The sequence below is a fragment of the Vitis riparia genome, chromosome 8 (assembly GCF_004353265.1).
Source record: "Vitis riparia cultivar Riparia Gloire de Montpellier isolate 1030 chromosome 8, EGFV_Vit.rip_1.0, whole genome shotgun sequence".
Taxonomy (NCBI): domain Eukaryota; kingdom Viridiplantae; phylum Streptophyta; class Magnoliopsida; order Vitales; family Vitaceae; genus Vitis; species Vitis riparia.
The window spans coordinates 14,876,281-14,904,252 of NC_048438.1; the positions used below are offsets into that span (position 1 = coordinate 14,876,281).

Here is a 27,972-nt window from a genome sequence, read left to right on the forward strand (position 1 = left end):
TTACCGGTTGGTCCAGTTATAACAGATGGGTCAAAAGCCTCAAAGGTATAAGACTTGTTGGGTGGAGGGGAGGTTTAAGGGAGAATGAGAGAGAAGAGGGAGAGAAAGAGGGTGGTCTTTCAGTTGCGGGGTTTTGATGATCAGATGACATGCTGCTCTGTCTTTTCATTTTGTCATGTTTGCTTTCCCTGACACTCTTTCTTCAAACACATGCACGCTGGGATGAATTATAATTGACAATTCTCCCCCAACAAAAATTTTCACCACTCCTGCAGGTTCATTTCTTTAATTTCCCTGCATTTTTTCATTTTCATCCTTTTAATTTTTTTCATAATTGTTCTCCATTCCATTTGAATTGTATCGCTTCTTTGTCTTCTGTTTAAGAGACATTCTAGTCTCTTCCTCTATGCATACTTGAGATGGTCCGTCGAGGTTTTTTTTTTGTATGTAGAGAAGATATTCTTCTTCTTCTTATTATTTTGGTCGGAATTCACAGAGTCTGAAGACAGATGCTTTAGATTCATCTATTCTTGAATTTTTCGCCATTTATGGGGTGAATGCCCAGGGTAGAGTTCCTACTTGCCCATTTCAATGTGAGTGCCCTTGTCGTGAAGTATTTTTCCCATTATTATTGCTTTCTGGACCTCTTAGCGAGACGAGTTTATATATTTGTGCACTTTTATTCTTTAGTGAAATTTTGTTTGCTTTTGAGTAAGAATTCTGTCGAATTCAAATTTTGAGTTGTTGGGGACTTTTTTTCTGTCAACTTGAGGTTCATCCAATTTAATTCCATTCCAATTCCATTCTTATTATATTATATCGAGCAACATCAAACTGCGAATTTGAAAATGTGGCCTTAGTACCAACTCAAGGCCTTAATTCTATGCAATGTAGCGCAGCGGTAAGGGTTTTAACCAAAACCTATAGAGTTGGTGGTAGGCTGATCCATTGTTTAATGTTCAAAAAAAGGGGAAAAATAAAAACAAGGGTTTTGTAAATGTGACTTGGGTTTTGAACGTTTTCTATATTTTAATCCTTTTCTTGAGCATGATGCAAAAATATTTGGTTTGGCTTTTGAAATTCAAACTGAGAAAATCAGCGGTGTCTGTGCCTGTAGTGTATTTCCTATAAAAGTGATGTTGAAAATGTTGTTCTTGCTGAAGTTCCAAATCCTGAATGTTATTCATCGACTAGTTCCAGTGCTTTTGCTTCTTCGAAAACAAAGATGCATATAAGGACATGCTTGTTTACCAATTCCTGCTATGTTTTTAACTCCATTATAAAATTTAAGCCATTGTTCTTATGCAAATATGCCATTGTGTGGGATTTAATATACATATTGCCTTTAATCAGGCCATCATTCCTGATCTTTGTTTGTTGACAGGCTCATCCTCTTGGGATATGTAAACTCAAGAAAGCTGTTTTATGTCTTCTTACTATGAATGTCTGAGATATGGTGTTGCAGAAGAGGTTAGATTATGGATTCAGTGGCTACCAGGTCCCCTGGGTACCTCGGGCTTCTAGATCACCTAGGGTAAATAAATGCTTGCATTTCTTTATTGCCTATTGAAATATTTTTTTTCCTTGTAAAGGAATACTCTTCCAATCTGTAATTCTTATTGCTGGTTTTAGGGGAGGGGGTCCTCCAAGAAGAAACTTGAGGATGATCGGATATATGCATTTGAAGTTTTGGCTTCTCTAGCTGGCAAATTATTACAGGAAAGAGAAACTTCTGCTTCAATCAGTGATGCTAGCAGAAAAAATCAGCAAACTGTTGTTAAAAGTACTGTTAAATGTGAAACCCATGACAAAGGACATCAGATAAAACTGGAATCCTGTGATGAGAATACCTTAGCTTATGTTCCTCTTGCAAATGATGATTTGAGCTTGAAAATAAGTTCAACGATTAATTCTGATCTGCCAGAGAATGTATGCTTTTCTGATAAGTTGGATGTTGACTGTAGGCAAAAAGCATGTGGAAGCTCTCCCAGCAAAGTAGCAGGAGATTTCCCTTGCTGTGGGATATTTTTTGAAGGAAATGTAGACAGTGTAATTGAAAAAAAATTGGAAGTAGAGCCACAGGAAAATAGAGGCATGGTTAGCAAAACACATCCTAAGAAAGGAAGTTCAAAAGATCTAGGAGAGTTGGTCAGGGGAACTCTTGCACCCGTCCATTCAGACAACAATGCAAAGGCATCTTTGTTCAGTGATCACATGAATTGTGGTCCTTCTCCTAGGTGTCAAGAAAATATGGAAGTAGTTAGTGGGGATGATGACAAAAACTCTTCGGGGTGCTCTCAACCTGGCACCATAATGAAAACCTATACACCAAGACGACATATTGGAAATCAAAGAATAAGGAAATCATCAGCATCCAGATGTTGGGGAGGAACTCCAAATCTGAAGGATGGAGGATTTTTAAACACTGGTAAATGTGTATTTTATGGTTTGGTAATTGTTGGTCTTGCGCCCTTTTTGTGCATGTCGTTTTTCATATCAGGAATTAAATTGTTGAATTCCACTACTGTGCATCATCTATTTGGTTAAGTTAAAGGTTTAATCTTCCAATTGATTGTAGATGGAAAAAGAAAGCCAGTTTACTGGACCTGGAAAACTTGTTACCCACGTCGAAGATCTCAGAGGATCTCTCCTTTTAAGAGGAGGAAGTTGCTTGATCAAAACCCAGAATCTACATCTGACAGAGGGTTGAGGAGGAAGTTGCTCGATCAAAACCCAGAATCTGCATTTGACAGAGGGTTCAGCTGTGCAGGCATGCATAATTCCCATAATAAGGGAAAAAAGAGTGAGAACAGTAGTGCAGGTGCAACATCTTGAGGTTTCCTGCTTCCATTCTTCTTTTCTTCTTCTTGTTCTTTTTTTTTGGTTTATATTAGTGTTTAAGGATAAATTCAATTTACGCTGACTCTGACAAGCAGCAGGTGGAGCATCATCTTCAGTAGCAGGTCAACAAGCACCTTCCCACTCCCGGGATTGTAATGGTAGGAAAACCTTTGATGAGATGATGTGTATATTCTGATTCTACTTGAACTTTTCTTTATTTTAATTTATTTTTTGGGGAGATTCTTATGCATGGTTCTTTTCATTACTCAGTAAAGCTTAGTATCAAGTCCTTCAGGGTGCCAGAGCTGTTTGTGGAGATTCCTGCAACTGCTACTGTTGGTTCACTGAAGGTATTTGATTTTTTCTTCTTTCCTATTGTTTTTAGTCAAAAAGGTAAAATAAAGTTAGAAGGTGGGATGGTTGAAGGAAAGTATAGGCATACCTTCTAAAAATCCACGTGAATGTTAAGTGGAGTTTGTTAAATAAAATAGTAGCAGTGAAGCTGCTATTTAGCTCTTTTGGTCTATATCTTGGACATCGTAAGTGTAAAAAAACATGTTATTGATGATAAAGTGATAGTATTTTTATTTTTTGGATGTAACCAGGTAGTTAAATGGTATGTTCTATGTATTCTGGTTAATATTTTTGCTCAGCTCATGCATCTCTATGAGCCCATTTGGGAGTGATTTTGAGAGGGCTAGAAATACTTTGTAATGATTGGAAGCTTTTCCTTATAAAAATTATGTGTTTGACAAACTTTTGAAAATCATTCTTAAAAATCTAGAGGATCACTAGAAGTCATTCCTGGACAGTCACTTCCTTAGTGGTTCTTCCAAAAATAACTTTTTTTTTTTGTTATCTACCAAAAACATTATTAAAGCAGCTTTTTTGTTTATATCCAAACATTTAGTGCTTATCGTTAAAAGCATTTCTAATGGAAGTGCTGCTAAAAGAAGTTACAAACTAAAAGGGCCTTACCCAGAATCATTACCAAATGGGCTCTATATCCTTTTTGTAGTGAATGTCTTTGTGATGTAGGACGTTGGAAGCACTTTTTTAATATAGAAGAGAAATTGGGATAAGAAAGAAATTAGATGAGAGGAAAGACAAATTGGACGAGAAATTATGAGAGAACAAGGAAGGAAAGAAAGAAAGATGCAAATTTTCTAAACATTACTCAAAATAATAGTAATTCTAATCCTAGTTAAAATACTAAGCTAAATTGATAAAAATTGGAACTAAATTAAGAAGCTAACTTTAATAAGAATAGAAATCCTAATTTTAAGGCAAATAGGAATCTAATTTGAGTACAAACAGGAATCTTTATCATTCTCTATGACTCGTCTTCATCACCATCACTTCGGTTGTATTTACATTTTTTTTTTCTTTGGGGCAAATGTTCTTTGTAATTTATAGTTGCAAAATTGAACCAGACAAACAAGCCTTTAATCTTTTTCCACCTAACTTACTTTGACATGTGTTTTTTTGTCCCCTATTTTATGTATTGCTTATAAATTTTGTTTGGTATTGGGAAAAAGTAGATCCAGGACTGTTACCTTGTTGATAAACAAAGTTAAAAATTTTTATAGCATACTGACATTAAAATCATAATGCTACTTATGTTGTATAAGAGCATTGATGCATTCTTTATCCCTGATTTCATTTTCTGTTGAAAAATGGAGCTTGGGTTTCCTTTACAATTTTTAGCACTACCATTAGTGACAAATGACTATTCTCTTTAGTAATTTGAGGAATTCTTCGGATTTTAGAAAACTAGTAGTTTCATTTGGTCCTTATAAACATTCTAGATCTATGGTTGTGCATTATGGTGATTTTTGGTTCTTATAAACATTCTAGAGGACAGTTATGGAGGCAGTGACCGCTGTACTTGGAGGTGGACTACATGTTGGCATACTTCTTCAGGGAAAGAAGGTTGGAGATGACAGTAAAACTCTACTTCAGAGTGGAATTTCTCAAGGTGACGAGCTTCGTACTTTGGGTTTTATGTTGGAACCTAGATGCACACAAATTCCACCATCTCTGTGTGCTGAAGACCCGGCCGTTTTCCTTCATGGCTGCACACCTCAACATTTAACTAGGTACATATTGTAACTGCTATTTTTCAAATAGAGTCTTGTTTTTTCTTGTGGTGTCTCTGAGCCCCACTTTTCTGTTCTCCGAGCTCTATTTGGGAGTGTGGATGTGTTAATTCAATGACCTTATACCAGTTTTTCTGTTACTAGTTTTTCTACAACCCCCACTTCAGGGCCAGGGACCTCCAAAATTTCCCCAGATCCTCCTGTTACAAATTTGAGCAAGTGTGTCCAAAGAAACCATGATACAGCTCCTTCTCATACTGACATTTCAACTGACAAAACCATACCAGAGTCCAGAGCTCTGCTTGCAGTCCCAAGTGTAAGCTTGAAGCCACTGGCTATGGTTCCCTTTCATCAGAAATCTAGGCGTCCGGAGTTTGTACAGCGCCGAATCAGGAGACCTTTCTCTGTTTCAGAAGTAGAAGCACTGGTTCAGGCAGTTGAGAATCTTGGAACTGGCAGGTCTGTTCAGTGGTTCCGCTTTCTTCTTTGGTTTGTGGAATTTCAAAGTTGCAGCATTTGTAATGTCGGTGTTTTGCTGATTTGCAGGTGGCGTGATGTTAAACTCTGTGCTTTTGATGGTGCAAAGCATCGAACTTATGTGGACTTGAAGGTAAAAGTTTATTTTCTAGTTCCTCTTTCTGTCACGTCCTATTGTTTTTTATGCTGGAGAGAATTTTCTTAACTTGTGGGGTTCTCCAAACTGTTGACAATCTTTTCACCTATCCTTTATTTTCTGCATTGCATTTTTTGGCCCCAATTCTGTCACTTTATGAGGTTTTATTTGTTCATTTGGGGACTCTCTGATTCACCTGCAGTTTCTTGTGACGGGGGAAAGAAATTTTTTATAGTTGACACACAAGAGGACGTCGTGTGATTAACTTCAGTTTCTGTTATGCAGAATTAACATTTTCTTTTCTTTTATTTTTGTTTGCTTTTAATGAAGCTTAATCCAAATGAGTCCTAAGAATTTGTGGTTGTTATGATTATGGGCTGCAAGTAGGGATGTTCTTTTCCTTTCTGTTGGGCACATATACAATAATATCACAAATTCAACCGTGACCTTACTCCCAGCCCTTTGTCACCTGGGCCAAATCCCAGGAGTTCGAGGTGAGTAAAATGCCTATTTCTTAATGCTACCCCCATCCATTCCCCCCCTTATTCTATGTCAAATGGCAATGTTTTCCAGAGTGATATATGCATGGTACCATGTATATAGTACTTGACTTTTTAAGCATCATGTAGGTCTGAATATGCCATCTGGCCTTTTTATGCAAAATGACTATCTTAGTCTGTCTAAATATTACACAGGCTGTGTTGAGATTGATGAGTTAACATGTTATTGGCGTAATAGTCAACAGGAATGGTGCAGGATAAATGGAAGACATTGGTGCACACAGCAAAAATCTCCCCTCAGCAAAGGAGGGGGGAGCCTGTCCCTCAGGAGCTTCTAGACAGGGTTCTAGCTGCCCATGCCTACTGGTCTCAACAGCAGGCCAAGCAACAGCAGGTAAAAGTAGAAGTCTGAGGCTTTCCCCCCTCTGTGAAAAAATACAGGGGAGGTAGAGATGTAAGGCCCAAGCGTGGATTCTCTATGATGTATCATGTAAATTGGTGAAAGAAGGGAGAAATTATGTAAGAATTTTTTTCATGTATTATGCACATACTCATCTTCACCCATATAGCCCGGCTGCCTTCATTCCTCATGAGGAGTTGGGTGATCCACAACCTGTTGATTCAAAGAAGAGCAGCATACTGACAGAATCACTCAATCCGGTGCCGAATTTCAACAACTTGTTGTCTTTACTCCTGACAAAGAAAACTAACATGTAGTCCAATAGGTTTAAGTGTATTAGTCTCTAATTTATTTCCATGTTATTGTTTATGTAATTATTCTTGTAATTTCGAAGGAGATATATTATCAGTTGTGGGGAAGGGAGCTGCATATTTTGATTTACTTTCTTTGATAAATTCCAATATCATATTATGATACATGGATACCTAAGTTTTGTTGGAGGAAATAGTGCCCCAAAGATGGAACAATTTATCCAAGAATATGATAACAACGCATATTGTGCAGAGGATATGCATCTGGGTGATGTTGCTTCCTTTTCACAAATATGGTGGATTTAAGAAAGTGGGCATGGCATGACAGCGCAGGGGCGTCCAAAGCATGAGGTGCTACTGGGTTTCCCCAAGTCAAAAGCGCATTTCATGGAAAGGGTCTCCATTACTACCCCGCAGCTACAAGGACAGGGTTACCCACGTGAAAACACAAAGGGTAAAGAAAAAAAGGTAGTACGTGCTCCTCCTACCGACATACCAATGAATGTCATGGTCAAATATTTAAAATAACAAGTATATAAGTTTAATATGATGTTCTGCCATGGAAGTCGAATTCATATCCTTTGTTTTATTTTTCACATATTTTTTGATAAAATAAGAAAAAATTTAGAAGAATTGTTCACAAGTAAACGTGTTGAAATGTTGATAAGAATAGATGCTACCCAATGGAAAACGGCAATGATCGTTATGCCAAAATAAGGAAGAGAATCTATGGGAAAGGCTTATTATTGAACAGCCCAAGTCACTGAGTGGTGGCCATGCGGTGCCTAAAACTGTTGTTGGTGTTGGGCGTCCTTTGGGAAAAAGGTCCATAACCAAAGAATAGTTTCACAGCACGATAGCATTATGTAATATGAATGTAAAGACCACCACGGAAGTCCAGGTTCCATGCTCAGCTCCATAGTGGGTCTTCTTCCTCATTATGAGCACAATTTGGCTGGACCTTTCCACAATATGACAGGAATTTGGAAGGGCAGTGGCAAAAACCAAGGCATCAGCAATCAACCCAAGTCTAAAACGGGGAGTGGGACCAGGACTAGGATGTGTCCGATGACTGTCGGAATCAGAAATTCGTCTTCGCCCTCCACGTCTTTACGCGCTTTCAGGATAGTGGGCCACGCCCTCCACGACCACCTGCACCACATGCGTCGACACTGGGACGGACTACTAAGAGGGGGCGTTTTCACTTTTCAGTGACAAAAAAATATTATTTATTAATTATCAAAAGCCTATCCGCGTGGCGTCCTGTCCATCCGTCCGTCATAGGCTAGGTCTTAATTTAGAGGAAGACAATTTGCATCGGTTCCATCCACTCCCTTGAACAATTGAAACCAACGCACTTGGGTAAAATCAACGGCTCTCACTGCTTCACCCTCAATGGAGGCACTTCTCCAGTTTTAAGAGTGGTGTCTCTCACCAGCTTTTTCACGCTCATTTCACTTTCTCTCTTTATCTCTCTCTCTCTCTCCTAGGGTTTCCCTCAGGTACGCCTCTCTTCATTCATCGCACAAGTTCATCATTCTCTAGGGTTCTTCAAGTGATTAAACCACAATTTTCATCTTTATTTTTAGTTTATGGTTGAATTGACAAATCTGGTGGAAGCCAGTTGTAACTTGTAATAGCATCTGCTGATTCCTTTTCTTTATTATGATATTCATATATTAACGCAACTGTGAAATTCGTTATTATTTATATGTAATTGAGTGGCTCTAGAGTTTCGAGCAAGCTTCATTTGTTGAACACAAAAAAAATTAATATTCCAAGTCAAACCCCATCTGACTTTCAAATCCTGTAGGTTGAGGTTTCAATTGAGGCATTCTGTTCCAGCTTTGATAGTGGTAATTGCGGAGTAGATGATAATGGATCCCAGTCGTAGAGGATTCTCCAGTTCCGTCAATGGAATTCAATTGGGAAATCGACCTTTCTCCATTCTTTCGGATCACAACCTAGTTGCGGGAGCCAAATTTGAGAACTCATTGTTTGATCGCAGTTTTAGGGAGGTTCGTTACCTTAAGCCAGATCCAACTTCTGCTAATACCGCCTCAGGTGGTTTGAGCGTGAGCCCAGAGGAAGATGACTGTGATTTCTCTGATGAGGTTTTGAAGTACATAAACCAGATGCTTATGGAGGAAGACATGGAGGACCAGACTTATATGCTTCAGCAGTCATTGGATCTTCAAGCTGCTGAGAAATCCTTCTATGAAGTCCTCGGCAAGAAGTATCCTCCGTCCCCTGACCACAACCTCAGTTTTGCTGATCAAAGTTACGAGAGCCCTGATGATAATTTCCCTGGAAATAACAGTAATTATATCAGCAGTAGCAGTACCAGTAGTGGCAACTTAGCTGATAATTGCTGGATTCAGAGTCCAAGCGATTGTAATACCTCTCAGGTACAAGCATCGCCTTTTAGCTCTTCAAATAGTGTGGTTAGTACCATGGATGGGTTAGTGGACTCTCCAAATAGTACTCTTCAACTTCCTGATTTATACAATGAGAGCCAATCCGTGTGGCAGTTCCAAAAGGGGGTTGAGGAGGCTAGTAAGTTCCTTCCCTCTGGTAATGAATTGTTTTTTAATTTGGAGGTGAAAGCATCGTTACCTCAGGGGCTGAAGGGAGGGAATAACGAGGTGGTGGTCAAGTCGGAGCTAAAGGATGAGGAAGAGCACTCACCCAGTGGGTCAAGAGTGAGGAAGAATCCTCAAAGGGAGGACATCGGATTGGAAGAGGAGAGGAGTACTAAGCAGGCAGCTGTTTATACCGAATCCACTTTGAGGTCAGAAATGTTTGACATGGTGTTGCTATGTAATAGGAATAAATGCAAGCCCAATTCGTCCACACCCCATGAAGCCTTGCAAAATGAAACAAGCAGTAATTTGCAGCAGCAAAATGGGCAAGTGAAAGGATCCAATGGTGGAAAGGGCCGGGGTAAAAAACAAAGTGGGAAAAAGGAAGTGGTGGATTTGAGAACTCTTTTGATTCAGTGTGCACAAGCTGTTGCAGCGGATGATAGGAGGAGTGCAAATGAATTGCTCAAGCAGGTCAGGCAGCATTCTTCTCCTTTTGGGGATGGGAATCAAAGACTGGCTCATTGTTTTGCTGATGGTCTTGAGGCACGCTTGGCTGGTACCGGTAGCCAGATTTATAAAGGCCTTATTAGCAAGGGGAGATCTGCTGCCGATATTTTGAAAGCCTACCATCTATATGTTTCTGTATGTCCATTCAGGAAGATGTCAAATTTCTTCTCAAACAGATCAATTATGATACGAGCAGAGAAAGCAACAAGACTCCACATTATAGATTTTGGTATCCTCTATGGTTTCCAATGGCCCACCTTTATCCAACGCCTCTCATCAAGACCTGGTGGACCCCCAAAGCTGCGTATTACTGGCATAGAATTCCCCCAGCCTGGATTCCGGCCAGCAGAACGAATTGAGGAGACAGGGCGCCGCCTAGCGAATTACGCTGCAAGTTTCGATGTGCCATTTGAATACAATGCCATAGCAAAGAAATGGGAAACCATTCAACTCGAGGAACTCCAGATTGACAGGGATGAGCTGCTTGTTGTCAACTGTTTGTATCGGTTTGAGACCTTGCTTGATGAGACTGTAGCAGTGGACAGTCCTAGAAATATTGTTCTTAACATGATAAAGAAGATAAGGCCAGATATTTTCATTCAGGGGATCGTTAATGGGTCCTATAATGCCCCTTTTTTTGTTACCAGGTTTCGAGAGGCTCTGTTCCACTTCTCTGCCCAGTTTGATATGCTTGAGACTACTGTACTCCGTGAGAATTGGGAGAGGATGCTGATTGAGAGAGAGATTTTTGGGAGGGAGGCCTTGAATGTCATAGCTTGTGAAGGCTGGGAGAGAGTTGAGAGGCCAGAAACATACAAGCAGTGGCAACTCCGAAACCTAAGGGCTGGGTTTGTGCAGCTGCCTTTGAATCGGGAGATAATGGAAAGGGCAACAGAAAGGGTGACAACAAACTACCACAAAGATTTTGTGATTGATGAAGATAGCCAGTGGATGTTGCAAGGATGGAAGGGGCGAATCATCTATGCTCTTTCTGCTTGGAAACCTGCATAGAGAAGTTGAAATGCATGCTATGCTCATCAGTACCCTGGTCTGTCAGCAGATCTCTTAGGCATCCAACAGCCCAGGATCCGGGGTGAGAGGTTTTTTGCCTTGCTTTCTAACAGCACCCCAACCACTGGGTGTGGTTGTGAAAAGTGCCCATATAATTTTGTTCCCTCTTCTATCAAAGTTACTAATTTTCTAACTCAGCAGATGAATTTGGGTGCAGGTTTTTATGGTGAAATCGCTTATGGGTCATCATCCTAAGGAAAGGGCAATGCCATATTCAGGGTAGTATTGGTCCAGTAGATGTTTTGATAGGTCATCTTATGCTCACGATCTTGTCTTAGATCTAACATGTAAAGGAAGAAATTGTGCAACACAATCTAATGTTAATTACAATTCCCACTGTTTCTTATGTTGCCTGCATCTCTCGCTACTTGTGCCCGCATTAACTTACCTTTGTATTATGTTCACCATGTCCCCTGCTTTCCAAGTAGAAAGAGCTGGCCTAAAGATATGGAATGGAGGCTTTTGCTTCTTGTTTCATCTGCATTTCCTCTTGAGTTCCAATACTCGCCAAGGAACGTTATAACAGCCATGGGCCACCCCATGTGGTTCCAAGTTTATTCAAAGGTTAATGAACATGAGCAAATTGTGAATATTGATGACAATCAAATGTAGCATTTGAGAATGTTACATGAGAGTATTGTTCACTGCTCCATTTGATGCTCTACTAGTCTTACAGATTAATTGCTCCCCCCACACCGGGACCCAAAGAATAAAGGTCAAAAAAGAACCAACATGGGTAGGCTATATTTCTTGAATTGGCTATGGATGTTCTTTAAAGTTTTGACAACCATATTCTTATGCGCTGCTGCCCAAGGATGGGATCGGGAACTTGCTCCTTCAACATTTTATATTCCGCAGAGGTGTTATGATTTTATCTTTTCAATTTTGAAGCAAGCAAGATATTTTATATTTACACAAAAATGTGGAAAGAGAGGAGCCAAAGCGTATCATACAACACGAGAGCACTCAGTGGGGATAAGGATGACAATAGGGCGGGTTCAGGATGAATCACAATCCCAATCCTCTCCCACTCCATTTATTCAAAATAATTTTCATTCTCATCCCATTTTAAAAAATTAAACGGGACAAAACAGGTATGAGTATTTTTCATACCCATCCCACCCAACCTGTCCCATTTAACTTTATTTTTTTTTTGAAAATTTTTAAATTTTTTCTAAAAAAATTACTTAAAAAAATTTAATTACATTAAAATAAATATGTTTTATAAATAATAATTTTTTTACAACTTATTTTATTAAAAATATTTTATTATTATTTATACATTAAAAATTGTAAAATAAAATTTAAATTAATTTAATTTTAAAAATAAATTTTATATATAATCGAGATGGGACGGGGTAAGACAAGGTAATACACAAACCGTCCCGGGTTTTAAAAAAAATTCCCAAACCCATTTTAAACCAGTTAGTTAAAATTAAACCCCCATAGACGGATATAAAAAAAAAACCATCCCATTCCCACTAATAAAATCTTGCCACAGCACATTTCTGGACCTTTTACTTTCATCAACTTGGGAATACAATATTTGAAACTGTTGCAAAACCAATCACTTAATGCTTAAAGTGCCTCAAGTATTGCAACTATCATCCCACCAAACGGCTACCCAGGAAATATAGATTTGTTTTTTTGTTTAATAATAGTTTTCTCTCCAAAAGTGCTCAACCTTTCCGGTTTCAGAGGCATATGGAAGTGGTGGTCCTTGATGGACACGTCACTTGTATTGAGGTGAACTCCCACCATATCTTGAATCGATGAGTAGGGTAAAGAAGACCAATGATACAGGCGTAGGCTAAGGTGCTTTTTCCTTGGGGACCGCAACAAGCAATCCGATTTTTTTTCAGTTACGCTGATGCGATTGGTGCTTTCTTGAAAGATAGCGCCAAAAGCATAAAATAAAATCTGATGCTCTGCTGCGCAAGATCGAGTTTCCCCAATAAAATTTTGTATTGAGAAAGCTATGTTCATGAAAATGATGCGTCTTTTATGTTTTCTTTTTCATTTTTTAGTTAGAATGTGCTTCCAACCGTGGCTTTTTTTAAAGAGGGGCCAAGATTAAAAAAAAGAACAAAAGAAAAAAAAGGAAAAACTCAACTCTTGAACAAATATGGATAGACCAGCCAAAAGGGACTGCATTTAATTATGGAAAGCACATCGTATTTGATTGAATAATACAAAAGTTAAAAATACAATACGTTACATGGTTTTCTAATGTCCCCATGATGCCTAATCCCATGTTCGGACAACGGTCCTCATTCCCCTGAAAAAAGAGAAAAGAGAACGGATGACAATGCCCTCCACTTTAACATATGCATATCATGGCAACTAAAACCCACATGGAAGGTCGGTAGGCATTTGGAAATATCAAGATATGATGACAGGGCCTCCATGAATTCAGACGGTGATGTGCCACTCAACTAATGGTTCTTAAAATAGGCCAAGAGATGTGATGTGATGTTGAATGTCATAATCAATTTAACCTACTCTTATTGAACACCAATCGATTTTGAGATAAGATAGCTGAAGTCCATTCCAAGCTTCCCTTGGTGGTTGGGCCTAATTCTTAATTGAATGCACATCCGAGTGCAGCAATGGAAGTTTCGAAAAATGTCAAAGAATTAAAAAATGAATAAAGAAAAAAAAAAAGAACCATTGGATGAGCGCTCTCAGGACTAAGATGTTAATCGGCTTGAGAGCTAGTGTGAATTTTTAAGTGATTTAACTCAAGATATAAAAAGAGGGCTTCGACCATCCACTTGCACAGCTTCTGACTTCTAATTTGATCAAAACTTGATTACATGCTCATCAACACCTCCTTTCCCCTCTCTTCAACCACAAGAAAAAAATATAAATGATCAATGTCTGTAAACCTTGCCTACTTTCCCTCGGAAACAGATCATAGAACATGCATGTTACAACTTACATGACTGACCAACAACCTATGACTTGGTAAATATCAGTGGGGTGTCTTAGGCATGTTTCCTGATGAAATTATAATGCCCTTGTGCCTGGAAAAGAATGCAATGGTTAAAAAACAGAGGACCCTTAGTTCCTTGGGGCAAGAGCAGAGTCCTAAAAGTGTGAGATTCAAAATTTATTTCACTCATCAATCAAAGGTTATGTTGCCTGCTCGGGACTTCTCATAAAACAGCTCCAATTGACGTGCAATCAGAATCTACTGTCGTGTTGTTGATGTCTTATCTTCATGATATAAGTATAATTAGAATCTGCGTTGCTAACTATTTTAAGGAGATTACTTCATTTGACGGTGTGCACCAGAACCACATGTCCTGACCTAGATCATACATAAAATGCCAAAAATAATTACAAAGCAATCGATATCAGGACCCTGTGGTCCTTTTAGCTTTTCAATTTCAACAGAAAATAAGAAAAAAAAATTCATGTTTCAATATCCAATAGAAAATAAAGAAACAACATATCCTTAATCACGTGTGTAAGGTTTCCTATTTAATTGTCATAATTATAGTAGCACAAACTGCTAAATGTTACCCAGTCAGCCACAAATCATCAGAAGGCAGTGGCAGTGGCAGTGGCAGTATTAGAAACTTACAATAAGATAACGACAGTTCCTGCAGAAACATGACAGATATTCTTCACTTTGATCTTCCAAATAATTCACTACATTTTATTTTGCAACAATTTTTCTCTCGTTAGCCTCCTCATCCTCGGCATGTTGATCTTATGCCAGCCTACCTTAATAACATATGGCCTATGCACAAGGTTCTTTGGAACCAACATCTCACCTAATGTGCTCCAATTACATATCTATTTAGGGAATTGCAACAGCCAAGAAGTCATCAACTTCCTTCCATCCTTTTTCCTTAAAACCTCTAGTCAATACCAGCTTCATATAAGTCCTCCATTAGAGCTATACATGTATTTTAACAATTCACCTACCTCAGCCTGAAATTGCACAAGCGGAATTCTTTTTTGTGATCCAGTCAAAAGATCAAAACATCAATGCATTCTGATCTCCTTGACCAAACCTGGAAAATATATTGGAAACGCTATCCTCACCAGACCAGGGTGAAATTGTACATGAGCATCAAGTTTTTCAGTCTCATGCTCCTGTTGAAGAAATCGAATATTGTGATGCCAATTGTTAGGGATACTTGGTGTTCAATACCTACACTATTCACTCCCAGGTTCCATCTGCTTCCAAATTCAGCATCTGAAAACAGTCTGGCACTTCTGCTTATCAAAATCATGAAGCAACCACTGCAATATTCTTATCTTCTACTGGACGTCAAAGATGTTCTAAAAATAAGATCACATTTGTGGGAAGAATTTGAATTTCTTTGGGAGCTATTAACATTCCTTCAAAATTTTCAATGAACTAGGACATCACTCTTGGGGTCCATCATGCTAGTGATATCAATCAATGTATGAATAGGATTCAGTAAGAAAGAAGGTGGCCCTATTCTCATGTGAAGTCTGTTCCATTGTGTTTCATATACACTAATGCACAAATTCATCATCTTAAATTACTCTATTGCAAAAATAACAGACATCCAACAACACAACTGGCAGTTGAAATTTGAATAATGGAATTTGAGGAGATACTAAGACTGATCCTGTACCCTCACTTTGGTGATTGCTCAAATTATCTTTATTGTCTTCATTTCAATACAATGCATCTGTATCTTCAAGTCATATTCAATGAATTGGAACCATTCATTTCCCAGAGGACAACTACTTTATCCTGGTATCCAGATATCATTCAGCTAAAGAAACAAATATTATATTATAGGATATAAAATATTTAGATGAATCAGCAACCACCAAAAACAACAAAAGTTTACCTATTACTTTTGCAGCCACCCCATTGGCGTGTCTCATTTTTCTGGTGGAGGCCCCTCATCAAACCATCGTGGAGGGTCAAATCCAGACCCACCTGGAAAAGAATATAATTGGCTTCATATTTACAGATGCCCATGTGGTGAAATATACTCTTAAGACCGAAAACATACCATAACTAGGTCAGAAAAGAGCACAGAATTTTGTATGGTATTCAAGATTGCAAAAAGAGTAGAAATTATACCAAGGGGATTACAGCGGCAGAGACGCCAAGTGGTCAAGACGGTGCCCTTTACAACTCCATATTTCTTATAGGCTTCCATGGAATACTCACTACATGTGGGAACGTATCTACAACTATTTGGCAGAAGAGGTGATATCTCCCCTGCTCAAGACCATAAACCATAATTATTTCCAATAATAAAGGCAAAATTTATCCCTAAACCGAAGAAAGATTGAATTAGAAAGACACCCATTTTCTGCATAAAAGTATTGGTATTGTGGGGGAGGAAAATGGGAGAGACTTACTTTTATAGAATCTGAGCATAGACAATGCAGCTTTAACCCCAATATTGTCCACCTCGCTGTCTAAATTCGGAAGATTTTCAGATGAGCAAGATTGGAATAAAAGAATTGTATAAATAGATGAATATACATATACCTTGAGGAGTAGAGTTGTGGTGGGAGTGTTTGTCGAGGGAGAAACGGGTAGAGCGAGGTAGGGTTTTGAAAGGAGGAGACAAGGTAAGGCTATGCTTTTGAGGGAGTGAATTGAAACTTGGGCTTTGAGGGAAGAAGGGTGTGTGGGAGTTCAGGGAAATCATAACTGCCATATCCTTCTCAATATCCTCCTCAGGGTCACCGGCTCAGAGAGAAAGAGAGGGTGGGAGCGGGGTGGGTTCCTCTTTCTCGCTCTTATTTTTTATTCCAATAATAACTTATTTATAAGTTCAGAAAAAATAATAATTTTAAAAATTAAGAAACGTTTTAAAAAAATAATTCTGAAAAATAATTTTTAAAACTTGTTACTTATAAACAAAAAAATCTGTTTGAAAAACTAAAATATTTATAATTTATTTTTAATATTTTAAAAATAATTTTTATACCTAATATTTTATTTTTAATCATTTTATATATTTATATAATTATTTATTAAAAAACAAATAAAAATAACAAAAAAAACTAAAATATATTATTTAAATTTTTTTTTTCTATTCTAAAAAACAAAAAACAAAAAATAATTTTTAATTATTAAATGTACTTTCTATATTTTTTATTTTGGAGAATAGGAAAAATAGTTGACAAACTGTTCCTTAGTAATTATCAACATTATCGGCTATGAGAAATAAGTGCCATTCTGCCTTCAATCATAAATCTGTCTTTCAGAATTCAAAACTAATGAAAAATAGTTTTAAAATCCTCAATAATATAAATACTAACAAAATTAGAACATAGCATATGTATGTTGGAATCTCCAAGTCCCCAAGTCCCATGTTATTCCTCGTTGGTGGTGGGAAGCAACATCCAGAAATCTCTCCCAACCAAAAGTTCAAAAACACCACCAGCCCAAGGAATTTCCTTGACGGCAAGCAAACCACTTTTAAGAGTAAAATCGAATGGCTTGGTGTAGGGTAAAAAATCCAATCATTGGCCGTTGGAGAGGGAGAGATTTGTGAGCCTGGATCCATTTGATCCAATCCCTCTTTACCCAAGGCCCAGTTCTCCTCACAGGCCATTGCTGTTGGACATGTTGAGAAATTAGATTTAAATGGCAACTTTACTTTCATTTTGCAATTACTATTTTGCTCCAACTAGTTACAGGCGTCTAAAAAGACCATATACATTTAAGAATCCAGGTCATATTCTTTGATTCATAAACTAATACCCCTCCATAAATCATATAAGATAATGGATACATACTGCAAGTCTGCCAGTCGCACTGACTTTTATCTCAAGCATCAATATAACACATACAATTGAAGATAAGTTCATCAATAAGATTTTCAGAGGCATCTGATTATGATATGCTAATTGATAGCACTCAACTTATTCTTGATGAATGCATTGGCTCAAGGCCCATGCACATTCAGATAACTTCCTAGTTCTGCTTCTTGTGTTTCTTTCCTCAAAGCAATATGTGTCTGTTACAGTCCAAAGGTGAATCACAGTCTTAAATTCAAAATGGTCCTCCATTTATAATTATGGCAATTGCTGATTAAAATCGAGTAGTGATCTGGGAAAAAAGTGCCTTGAAATCCTTCGTTGGTGTACCAACTCTCTCAGGATTTGAGGCCAGATCAAATGCCTTGAATTTGGCTTCCTCAAACTGGAGTGCCTGGTTAGAGAACATGTAATTTGCAACTCAGTCAAGATGGGGCACAACCAAGAAATCTAACGTTATGTATGAATATATAATGGTAAGCAGAGAAGAACAAGCAAGAATTGAAACAGAAAAAATGCATAATGAACATGCACAAGCCCTTGTAAACTATTACCTGAATGCAAACTTCTGCAACATCATTCCTAGTAATGGTCCTTGTTTCTGTCTTAAGAAGCTCATCATCCTTGCCAACAAGTAATTCCCGGATGCCACCTTCTCTATCTTGTAAGCCTCCAGCCCTGTTTCCGCCATAGAAGTACATGTCAATTGGCTAGTTACAACTTACTAGTTAAACAATGTAGATAAAAATTGATAAATTCATTTAAAATCATTCCTCATTGAAACAAAATAGATAATTATCATAGAATCACGAAAGGTATTAGGGGAAACTCCAGAAGAAGTTCAAGGAATTTGAACCTGAGAAAACCAACTATTGTTACAAAAATTTCATTATTTAAGAAATAGTTATTGGACAATTTCATGTAACTAAGGAATTGAATAAATAGAATGGTACAGTTGGAATTAAGTTAGATGTACCTTATAATTGTGTAAGGTATTCCAGAGTCCGCTAAATACTGTTCAGCTTTTCTCTTCCAAACCTGTAAAATGGAATACATAATTTCAAAGAAAATGCCTTGCAATACATTTCCTTGATCAGAATAAATTCACAACACAGGAGGAAAAAACAAAGAAAAGACCTACAATAAGAACATAGGGCACCAAAAATAAAAAACAATGTGAAGAACAACCTGGAAGCTGGAAAATATTTTGTGAAGAGATGTAAACCAGTTACTCATAAGATTCATTTAAGTAACTCACTTGTCATTTAGGTAATTCTTCTCACTTTCCAAATCTAATGCAATTGACCATTTAGACTGGTAAAGAGTTGATGATCCAGATAACAGACAAGGAGTGTAGGGTGTCACTGACCTATTAGAATTGCAAGTAAATGGAGCTTTTGAAAGAAATCATATTTAATCCCTTTCAAGACAGCATCTGAAACATGTATGTTTTTCTTAACACAAGTCATTCCAAGAAATGATCTTTTAGCCATTGTTTACTTTTCTCTGTCTATCAAAATTTTTGTTTTGTATGAATCCATTTCAGATCATAGAACTGTGGCCCTACCATGGCAGGAAAAAATAAAATTGAATCATTTCTTTAGAACGATAATTCCAAGTGCCCTGTATTTAGATTCTTTACCTATTTGAACAACGAAAATAGACCTTTGACCTTTCCATGTTGTCTCAAGTATGAGAGTTTTATGAGCTCATTAAGCTTTCCAGGCTAGTAATAATTCCATGGTGATAAGCCATAGGACACCAATTTAAGCTTTTAAGAATAACCAAGACAAGGATAATGCAAATAAAAAGCATTCATAAAAATGAGAACTCATTTTCACAAACAGGACACCCAAATTGTTAAAGAGATTAAGTAATTTTCTGAACAAAAATAAAAAAGAATCACAAACCAGGATATTCCCATTTCCCAAGCTGTTCAAGGGATGGTTTAGGTCTGTTCCTCCCATAGACCCAACCAACACAATATGCTTCACTCCTGCAGTTTTTGCTGTAAATATGGATAATATGATTCAGGCCATTCAATACCAAAGCAAACATATTGAAAATAAATACATAACCTGATTAATATGACAGAAAGAAAATCTCACCAACATCTATTTGATTCTTTTGCCCAATCCAGTCAACCTAACATAAAAAAGAAAACTTTCAACATAAGGCAAAAGAAACATGGACAACAGAAATTCTATAATCCTAAAATCAGATAACTAAGTAGTTACCTGCTCAGGAAAGGCTCCTTCTTCAAAATAAAACTCTGGCCTTTGACCTTTAGTTGGATCAAACCCAGGTTTCATCCTAGGCACGGCACTTGTGAGAATTATGAGAGCATCAACACCTTGGATTGCAGGAACAATGCTATCAGCATTCCTTATATCTCCAACCAAAACATCATCGGCTCCTCCAATTTTCTCCTTGCTCTCCTCTGTTCTGACCAAACCTCTGGCAACAAACTGGTCTGCCCTCTCCTTCAATTTCTTATAAACTATTTGGCCTGAAAATTTTAACCAATAAATATCAACCAAATTAAAAAATTCTTGGTCAAAGAGAGAAGGGTAAGATATTTCCCACCATTTGCACTTACAAAGAGAGTAAACACAAATCAAGTCAGGAATTTACTGGCATCTGTTCTAGTTCATATAGAGCAACACAAAGACATTGCATGAAATATTTTCAGGATCTAACAATCAAATCGGTGAAATTCCAAAAGGGCAACACATTAATCAAGAGATCACAATTTCAATGGTAATGTCTTCAGCAGCACAATTGTGATCCTCATGCTGTTTTGGGGAAAGATCCTAACTGTAGATATTTTAATGAAGATGAATTGGACAATGGTAAACAAACGCACTGCCTGTAAAGATGATGGAAAATCAACTGATCATATCTTGATTTACTGTGAAAACTCAAGAGTGCTATGGACCCTTCTTAGCAGTTTTTGGCTTGAATCGTGTGTTTCCAGCTTTGGTGAGAAATTTCCTCTTTGAGTGAAAATTTAAGGGAGTAGATAAGAAGAGAAGAACAGTCTAGCTCTGACTCTCCTTTGTTAGTTTGTTTGTTTTGATGTCTGTGGAAAGAATGTAACTGGAGGATTGTCAATGAAAAATAGCTCTCAGATCAAAGGTTGAAAGAGGTCTTCATTAAATTCCTTTTTGGAATGGTCCCATGCTTCTTTGGAAATGGAGAGATTCTCCATGATGGATTTCTTAGATACCCTTTCCTCTGGATCGTGTGGTGTTTTACAGGCTGTTCCTATTTACTATGCCTTTTTCTGTTTTGGTTGTGCTGTTTTGTGTATGCTACATGCATAAATTGCGTGCCCCCCTCATTAATAGATGCTCTTTTTGTCTGTCAGGAAAAAAAGCCCACCGAAACTATCCTTGGACCCTTGTGGAAATTTAGCTTGATTACATAGATGTCTTCTTTAGATTTTCAATTGGGTTTCTCTATTGTAAATCAGTATTTCTCATTTATCTGGCAAAAGTAGAAATATTTACCAAAAGACAAAAACTATTCTAGGGAAAATCTGTGTTGTTCAATATAGAAATATCTACTTCCCTAACCACGGATCGCCAATCAAACAGCCTCCGACCATTATAAAATTTGGGTGTTACGAGACGCTTAGACTACAACCCAGAACACAATACAACTGATATGAAATTAAATATGAGTTTTTCAAATTTCACAAACCAAAAGATTTACAATGAATGAAACCCTTATGGGAAAAAGATTCAAACATCACTTGTCCAAATTCCCACTGATTCGCCCAAACAATTCCCTAAACCTCCCACCCACCCTACATACAAAGTGGAAATCCCCATACCCACGTCAAAAACCATTATATCTTCAGCATACATGCTTGAAAAGAGAAAATTTGGACCAGTGTACCTGTTCTACCGCCGGCACCGGTAACAAGAACTGTGGGCAAATCCGCCATTGCTGCTGAAACTACAACTCCAAGTCTTCTGAAACCCCTCCTGTTAGTTGTTGCAAGAAATGAGGATGAAGAAGAAGAAGAAGAATAAGAGAGGGATTTATTAAAGAGCCTGTAACTGCCTGGCTGTCGTCTTAATGGGAATGAAGACTCCACCCAATTCGATTGATGGCTATGTCGGAGTCTTGAAGAGGTGGTTGAGACCAATGGGACACGTGTCGCCGTTGCCATATTTATCCACCACTAGTAGGACGGATCTCTGTCCATTCGGCCGTGGTTAATACCTCCCAGTTCGCGAACCACCCAGAAATGTTCTCCCTTGTCGCCAAAGTAGTCGTTACCTTATCTAACTACGTACAATTGCTAACCCAGTGCGCCTTCTACCACGCGCAGCTTGACGCTCCATCCACACGGTAGTATGGAACCCACGTCTCCCCACCTGAGTATGCGCGTGGAGAGGGCCGAGTCTGGGCTGACTTCGCTCTTTGATTGCATTTTAGGCCCATGAACTTGGGCTTGGCTTGTACAGGCATATAGGGCAAGATCTTGGAAATGAGCTTTAACAAGGCCGAACAGGAAGAAGCCCAATAAAGCATGTTGGGCCCCCACAGAGTCTCTGCTTTTTTGTTTTTGTTTTTTTAAATTTTTCCCCTCCTCCATCAGAGTCCTTGTATCCAGATTTCGTGTTGAGATTTATTTCCCTTCTTCTTTCTTTTGTATTCAACTTTTTGGTAACATCACTTCGTGGGATTTTGTAATGCAAAATTTCACACAACTGACACATAGACCAATCAAATCCTCTCTCATCATCATAATTGGGCTAAAGATAAGGATATGACGATTGGGTTGAATGAGGTAGCACAAGCTAGGCTTCAATTCCTAATAATGTCTTCTTGGTATGTTTAAAATATAAAATATTCTAATCATGTATGTATATAAAATACCTCATATGATTGGCAATTTGGCATGACCTTCTTTCTTTTGAATCTTTGATGATTAGGACTTGAGTGAGACCAGAAATGAACGAAAGAATTCCAAGAGAGGAAATTTCTGCTTTTATTATAATACTAAACAGAGGACATTTTAACAATGCATAATCACAACAAAACATCTACATCATTTGAACAAGGGGATAGGAACGAGACTGACAAGATCTTGAAAACTCGATTCCTTTCCTTTCCTTTCCTTCCACAGGTAGAGGGTGATGACATAAAATCTAGGCTGTCACAGGTGTCTCCACTGCAACCTGGCCAGCGTAACCAACTTCTGATTTCTTGTCCCCCTCCCACAGCTCTGGTAATGCTTCCCTCATGTTGTGGATGCTCTCTAATGCAAAATCCGCCCCTTTAATTCTCTGAGAGGTGCCAACCAGAACTGGGTAGGACGTATAATGAAGAGAGCAAATTATTAGCTATCAGATTACTAGATTGGACCATTTTGCCAGTGGTACAAAGATTGTCAATGACTTACCAGAACTGTGTGGAGTCCCACACGTTTTCCAGACCGTATGTTGCGAGCACTGTCATCAAAGAACAGTGTTCTCTGAAAGAGTAACAAGTTCCAACAAACACAAAAGCATGAGTACTGAATTAAAATGGGAATTCACAGACAAGACCAGTCACCTAAATCATAAGAAGGGATCATCTTACTGTTCTCTGAGGGTTGATGTTGGCTATCCTGAGGGCCCGTTCAATTGCAGCTTCTGATGGTTTGCAGACAATTGGTGTCTTTGGCAAAGCTGTACCCGCATTAGGTTGAGAAAAGTGCCCAATGATATCAAAGATTTCAGTGCTACTAGTAGTTGTAGTAGCAGTAGTGGTATTAGCAGTTAATCTCACAAAGACAATATCATCCTCATCATCGGACACAGTGCTCTTGTGACTGGGATTCAGGGTCTCAAAGCAGATAACTCCTTCGAAACAGTCTTCTAATCCAAGTCTGCTGAGAGCTTTAGCCGCATGAACTTTGTCTGCATTGGTGAAGATCTAATTTTACAGAGAAAAGAGAGAGATTGTCAAAAAAAGGCAGCATCAAACCCATACCCTATACTACAGCATGGTTTTCAGGACCAGATACTTACAACTTTCCGAATGGGCAAGCTTAGCAAAAGGCTCCTCAAGACAGGGTCTGGTTTTAGATTCTCATAAGGTAGTCTCCCATGGACAAAACTGCAAAACAGGAAAATTAAAAGGTTAAAAAACTTTTATCGGATGCAACCCAGCACAGTGAAAGATTGTTATCCTTCTCAAATCAATAGGGGGTTTAAAAAGAGAGAGAGAAAGAGGGCCCCTTCCCTACCTGTGATATTCATCATAGTCAAAATCATATCCAATTGCCTGCAAATAAGAAACCCCATGGACCCAAGTTCATGAATAGGATGTTGTATTAATAATAAAGCAGATACTAAAAAGAAGAATCCAGAATATACCCTGAGACCGGCCATTGTTGTCCCATAATTCTTGTACAGTAGGTTGCCCAAGTCAGCGATTTTGTTCTTCTCTATGCCAAGCTTTTCAACCATATAGTCTAGAAAAAAGCATCCATAATAAAGTCAGATACTTGAAAATCCCAAAAAACAAATAGGAGAAGACCATGGAATAAATAACAACCATGCATATATATACCTTCAATATTGTTGCGGCACGCATTTGCCAAGCCAGAGCTAAGAGGATACAGGGTATCATCTAGATCTGCAAGTTCAAAGAAATAGTTATATGCTAATTCCTTTTGCGGATAATCCACTTTGACAACCAGATGTTCTGAATAGAAAAGCATACCGAACAAAAGGCAATCATATTTGTTCCTCTGAGCCTGCAGATAGATGTCTCCATACTCCATTTTAATCTAAAAAAACTCAAATAGGCAATGAAAAGATGTGAGAAATAGGCACCAGGACAAATCAAACCCACCCAATTCCATACCAACACGCATTCTAGTTCTCAATCTATATTTCATTCCTTTAAAATGATTAAATCCTTAAACCTCACGGCTTCTTGACTCATATTACAATCATAACAATAGTATAAAAAAAGGGGTCTAGACAGTGGACAATTTGTGGCCAATCCCACGTAGTCGGATTAGATTAGATCGAGGACAGGTGGACCAGTGGATTGAAGGGATTCAAAACATAGCTGTAAATTCTTAAAATATACTACTCAGAAATAAAAAGGTTCTATTTTAATTAAGAAAATTAGTTGTCCACAAAATAAACAGGAAAGACAGAGAAAAGGCCATGACAACATTGCTTATACAAGGCTCATGTAAGAGACGAGGTCTTTTCCAGGGAGTACCACAACTTTAAATAACCAAAATACAACTCATACAACATATAAGCAAGTCAAAGAAGCAACAAAGAAATAGAAAATCAGGACCTAAATCTAGATGATGCTTGAATAGAGAATACACCATTCCAAAGGATGAAACCCCATGAATTTCTTAGCGTGGAGTTGATTATAGGAAAAGCCTAAAAATAATAGTTGAAAACAATACAACAAAGAAAGAATTTAGATTAAAAGGGCCATCTTCTGTGCTGGCGGAAACAGAATGCGTATTCTGGCCTTAAAACAGCCAATTGACAGACTTTCATTCAACTCTCCAAAAGAGTTAAATATCAAGTCTAAATGAACGAGCAAAGTTCAAGTTTAGAGCCACAAATCAAAATTTAAACCCAGAAATTTAGCATTAGATCCGAAAAACAGAACAAAAGCCCCCAAATGCTTTAGCTCCCACTAACGGATCAGGCCATGGTTCAGAAACCCCACTTGTCATATTGTCGAAAGCATACAAATTTGGATCTAACCAGAGTTTCATCAACATCCATAGGTATGGGATTAGGAGCACCAATCAAGCATAGAGATTTTGCATTTAGTTTACTTAAAAACCAATTGAAACTGCAAACACAGCCAAATGCAAGAAAACTCGAAGGGACTTCAAGAAACAGGACGTACCAGGCTCAAATGGCGAATACGAAGGGGAGAAAGGTTTAGAGAGAGAGAGAAGGAGAGAGAGAGAGATAAGAGTAATGATATGGGAATGAATGAAGCAGTGGTGAGCGAGGAGGAAGCGCTGAAGCCAGCGCCTGGGTTTAAATAGACGAAGAACCGTTGCTTCCTTCTCATTTTTAAATTCAATGATTAATTATTTAATTAATTTAACCCACGTTTATTATTTTAAAAAATCAGTCTAAATACTTGAGTTCACACGTTTGGGCTCTCTATTCCAGAGAAATTTCCAGATTGCCACGCTTCCGAACTTTAATGGTCTAATATGTCGCTTCTATTTGACCACGTGGCGCCATGGTAGGCATTATTGAAGAGGCAATTTTAAAATCACAGTCATACCCTCGGCCCTCTGGCGATGTGAAGTATGCCAATTGAATTGTAAAGGGGGCTTGGCACATGGGCGTTTTGGTCATTAAAATAAGAAAGACATTAGCCACGAGACGTGAGGGTTTGGCTTGGAGATGGAGTATACGGTGGAGCCTCTTCTTCACCATCCATGGGAAAAAGGTCCCATGATTAGAAATTTAGAGCTTCAGCTTAGAGAGGAGTAGAGGCCATGTAAAGATTGGATCAATCTGTGAATAACCGTCGTTTTCCATTTCTCCTTTTTTTTAAACCTTTTTCATGAAAGAGATCAGACCTCCACTTTCCACGTATTTAAGCTAAAAGGTATAGATTTCTGTGATTGTCGATGTTACCCAAACTTCACTCTACACGTTTATTTGTTTATTTATTTATTTATCTTTGTGATATGCATGTTGGTAAATAATAAATTTTATTTATTGACCTTTTTTAATTTTATAAATATGTTTTAAAGTGGTTCGAATATTTTAAATTCGGACCAAATACGCCTGCATATATGATATATGTATATAAAAAGAGTGTACTATTAAATTTGTAGTTGAAAAATGAAGACAGCTAATAATGATGCTCGGGTCAAGATCCAGGGCTTTGGCCTCATATAACAGGGGCCGCTATGCTTTTCAAGCATGGGGGAAAATAGCATTTTCAAAGCAGAAACAGAGATGGGAGGATTCGTGAAGAAATTGTATTTGCTTTCATTAAAGTGGGTGCCAACTGCCCTCATTTGTTTGGAACATTTTAGGGCTTTCTCCATAGCATGTGTAAGTTCCTTGAAATTAACATTTGGGAGTGAAAAGGGCAAAAGAGAAAAAGAAAGGAAATAGTGGAGGGTTGGAGGATTGGGGGATGGGTTCCACCAAGTGGAATATATGATGCATGACAACACTAGATGTCTTGCGAAGATGGGGTTGTTATAGCAAATAATAAACAAATGAGAAGAAGATCTATATAATTGAAGCCTGTGCCGCCACTCATATAAATTGAAAATGACCAACCTTTTATACGCAGGGTAGACCATGACACAACTCCATAGCCTTTGTTTAATGGAGGGAGCAAATTATTGGACCCCTAGTTTACAAACCTGGGAAAAGTACAAAAAAAGTAGATGAAAAAGGCCTAAAAGAAAAAGAATGGGGCAGTCTTGTTTAGTCATTCTTTCCACTTCAAAATTGCTTAAAGTATACGTCGTTACGTATTTGAAAAGAACATCGCAGTGGTGGTGTATGAAAATGACCATTTTTAACTCTTTCAATTGAACTCTTCCTTGCCTCAATTATTTCAACTCCCTGGGCTGGCTGGCCATGACTATGACCTTTTATTTTTTTACTTATAATTGTTTATTAATGCTGTTAATATAATTATAATAATAATAATAATAATTATTATTATTATTAGGAGGTTCATAGCTTCCGGTAGGTAAGGTGGGTTGCGTAGGAAAGGTATAGCAATAGAGATCATAAACTATTCTATGATAGCAATCGGATGATTATAAATTATAACATAAGAAAATCTCTTACTATAATGGGTTCATCTATGGTATTGAAATATACCTTTTTTCGATAAGTACCCAAAAGACATCATTAATTAGGAGATCATAAACCATTTTATGATAGCAATCGAATGATTTTAACATAAGAAGATCTCTTATTGTAATAGATTCATCTACGATATCGAAATATATTAATTTTTTCATTACGTCTTGAAATCATGAATACTTTTTAAAGTCTCATTTTTTATATCTTAATTTTATTTATTTGTATCATTTTATATCAGTATTCAGGTATCAACATACCTTGGATGAGGTTTTAACATTTTCTTAGTCTTACCAATATTTCATTTTTGCCTTGCCTATAAGCTCGGTAGGTGCATCCAGCTATTAGATTCTTGGGTTTTGCTCCCCTTTTTATAATTTGTACTGACTTGGAGAAGCTTTACAGATCAGGTCATACCCATCT

The 27,972-nt window shown here is 37.8% G+C and overlaps 5 protein-coding genes across 14 annotated transcripts; 2 read left to right on the forward strand and 3 right to left on the reverse strand.

The window, feature by feature from the left end:
- Positions 1 to 73: 73 nt before the first annotated feature.
- Positions 74 to 6,929, forward strand: LOC117921284 (telomere repeat-binding protein 5-like). 5 transcript variants are annotated; one of them, XM_034839135.1, is made up of 11 exons: positions 74 to 275; positions 497 to 593; positions 1,385 to 1,534; positions 1,633 to 2,428; positions 2,579 to 2,821; positions 2,937 to 2,999; positions 3,112 to 3,191; positions 4,699 to 4,940; positions 5,085 to 5,399; positions 5,487 to 5,550; positions 6,292 to 6,929. In XM_034839135.1, exons 3-11 carry the CDS (start codon positions 1,454 to 1,456, stop codon positions 6,463 to 6,465), a joined length of 2,058 nt encoding a protein of 685 aa, XP_034695026.1. In that variant the 5' UTR covers positions 74 to 275; positions 497 to 593; positions 1,385 to 1,453; the 3' UTR covers positions 6,466 to 6,929. The 5 variants fall into 5 exon arrangements, with proteins under 5 accessions (XP_034695026.1, XP_034695030.1, XP_034695029.1 ...); XM_034839139.1 differs by having other exon boundaries at positions 6,299 to 6,929; XM_034839138.1 differs by having other exon boundaries at positions 6,310 to 6,929.
- Positions 6,930 to 8,083: 1,154 nt separating this feature from the next.
- LOC117921283 (scarecrow-like protein 9) lies at positions 8,084 to 11,273 on the forward strand. The gene is made up of 3 exons (XM_034839134.1): positions 8,084 to 8,266; positions 8,578 to 10,949; positions 11,085 to 11,273. The coding sequence occupies exon 2, from the start codon at positions 8,636 to 8,638 to the stop codon at positions 10,865 to 10,867; it is 2,232 nt and encodes a 743-aa protein (XP_034695025.1). The 5' UTR covers positions 8,084 to 8,266; positions 8,578 to 8,635; the 3' UTR covers positions 10,868 to 10,949; positions 11,085 to 11,273.
- Positions 11,274 to 13,057: 1,784 nt separating this feature from the next.
- On the reverse strand, positions 13,058 to 16,663 carry LOC117919565 (UPF0161 protein At3g09310). 6 transcript variants are annotated; one of them, XM_034836737.1, is made up of 5 exons: positions 16,425 to 16,663; positions 16,292 to 16,351; positions 16,008 to 16,148; positions 15,769 to 15,860; positions 13,058 to 13,205 (listed from the first exon to the last, which is right to left on the reverse strand). In XM_034836737.1, the coding sequence occupies exons 1-4, from the start codon at positions 16,594 to 16,596 to the stop codon at positions 15,802 to 15,804; spliced, it is 432 nt and encodes a 143-aa protein (XP_034692628.1). In that variant the 5' UTR covers positions 16,597 to 16,663; the 3' UTR covers positions 13,058 to 13,205; positions 15,769 to 15,801. The 6 variants fall into 6 exon arrangements, with proteins under 6 accessions (XP_034692628.1, XP_034692629.1, XP_034692632.1 ...); XM_034836738.1 differs by lacking the exon at positions 13,058 to 13,205 and adding an exon at positions 13,697 to 14,240; XM_034836741.1 differs by lacking the exon at positions 13,058 to 13,205 and adding an exon at positions 14,318 to 14,535.
- A 1,013-nt stretch (positions 16,664 to 17,676) lies between these two features.
- On the reverse strand, positions 17,677 to 21,970 carry LOC117920182 (uncharacterized protein At5g02240). Its single transcript, XM_034837567.1, has 7 exons — positions 21,608 to 21,970; positions 19,942 to 20,213; positions 19,813 to 19,849; positions 19,615 to 19,712; positions 18,681 to 18,742; positions 18,259 to 18,382; positions 17,677 to 18,098 (listed from the first exon to the last, which is right to left on the reverse strand). Exons 1-7 carry the CDS (start codon positions 21,882 to 21,884, stop codon positions 17,979 to 17,981), a joined length of 990 nt encoding a protein of 329 aa, XP_034693458.1. The 5' UTR covers positions 21,885 to 21,970; the 3' UTR covers positions 17,677 to 17,978.
- A 703-nt stretch (positions 21,971 to 22,673) lies between these two features.
- On the reverse strand, positions 22,674 to 25,726 carry LOC117920183. The gene is made up of 9 exons (XM_034837568.1): positions 25,601 to 25,726; positions 24,431 to 24,497; positions 24,278 to 24,343; positions 24,082 to 24,179; positions 23,952 to 23,989; positions 23,734 to 23,821; positions 23,313 to 23,638; positions 23,124 to 23,199; positions 22,674 to 23,022 (listed from the first exon to the last, which is right to left on the reverse strand). Exons 2-9 carry the CDS (start codon positions 24,489 to 24,491, stop codon positions 22,870 to 22,872), a joined length of 906 nt encoding a protein of 301 aa, XP_034693459.1. The 5' UTR covers positions 24,492 to 24,497; positions 25,601 to 25,726; the 3' UTR covers positions 22,674 to 22,869.
- Between the last annotated feature and the right edge of the window lie 2,246 nt (positions 25,727 to 27,972).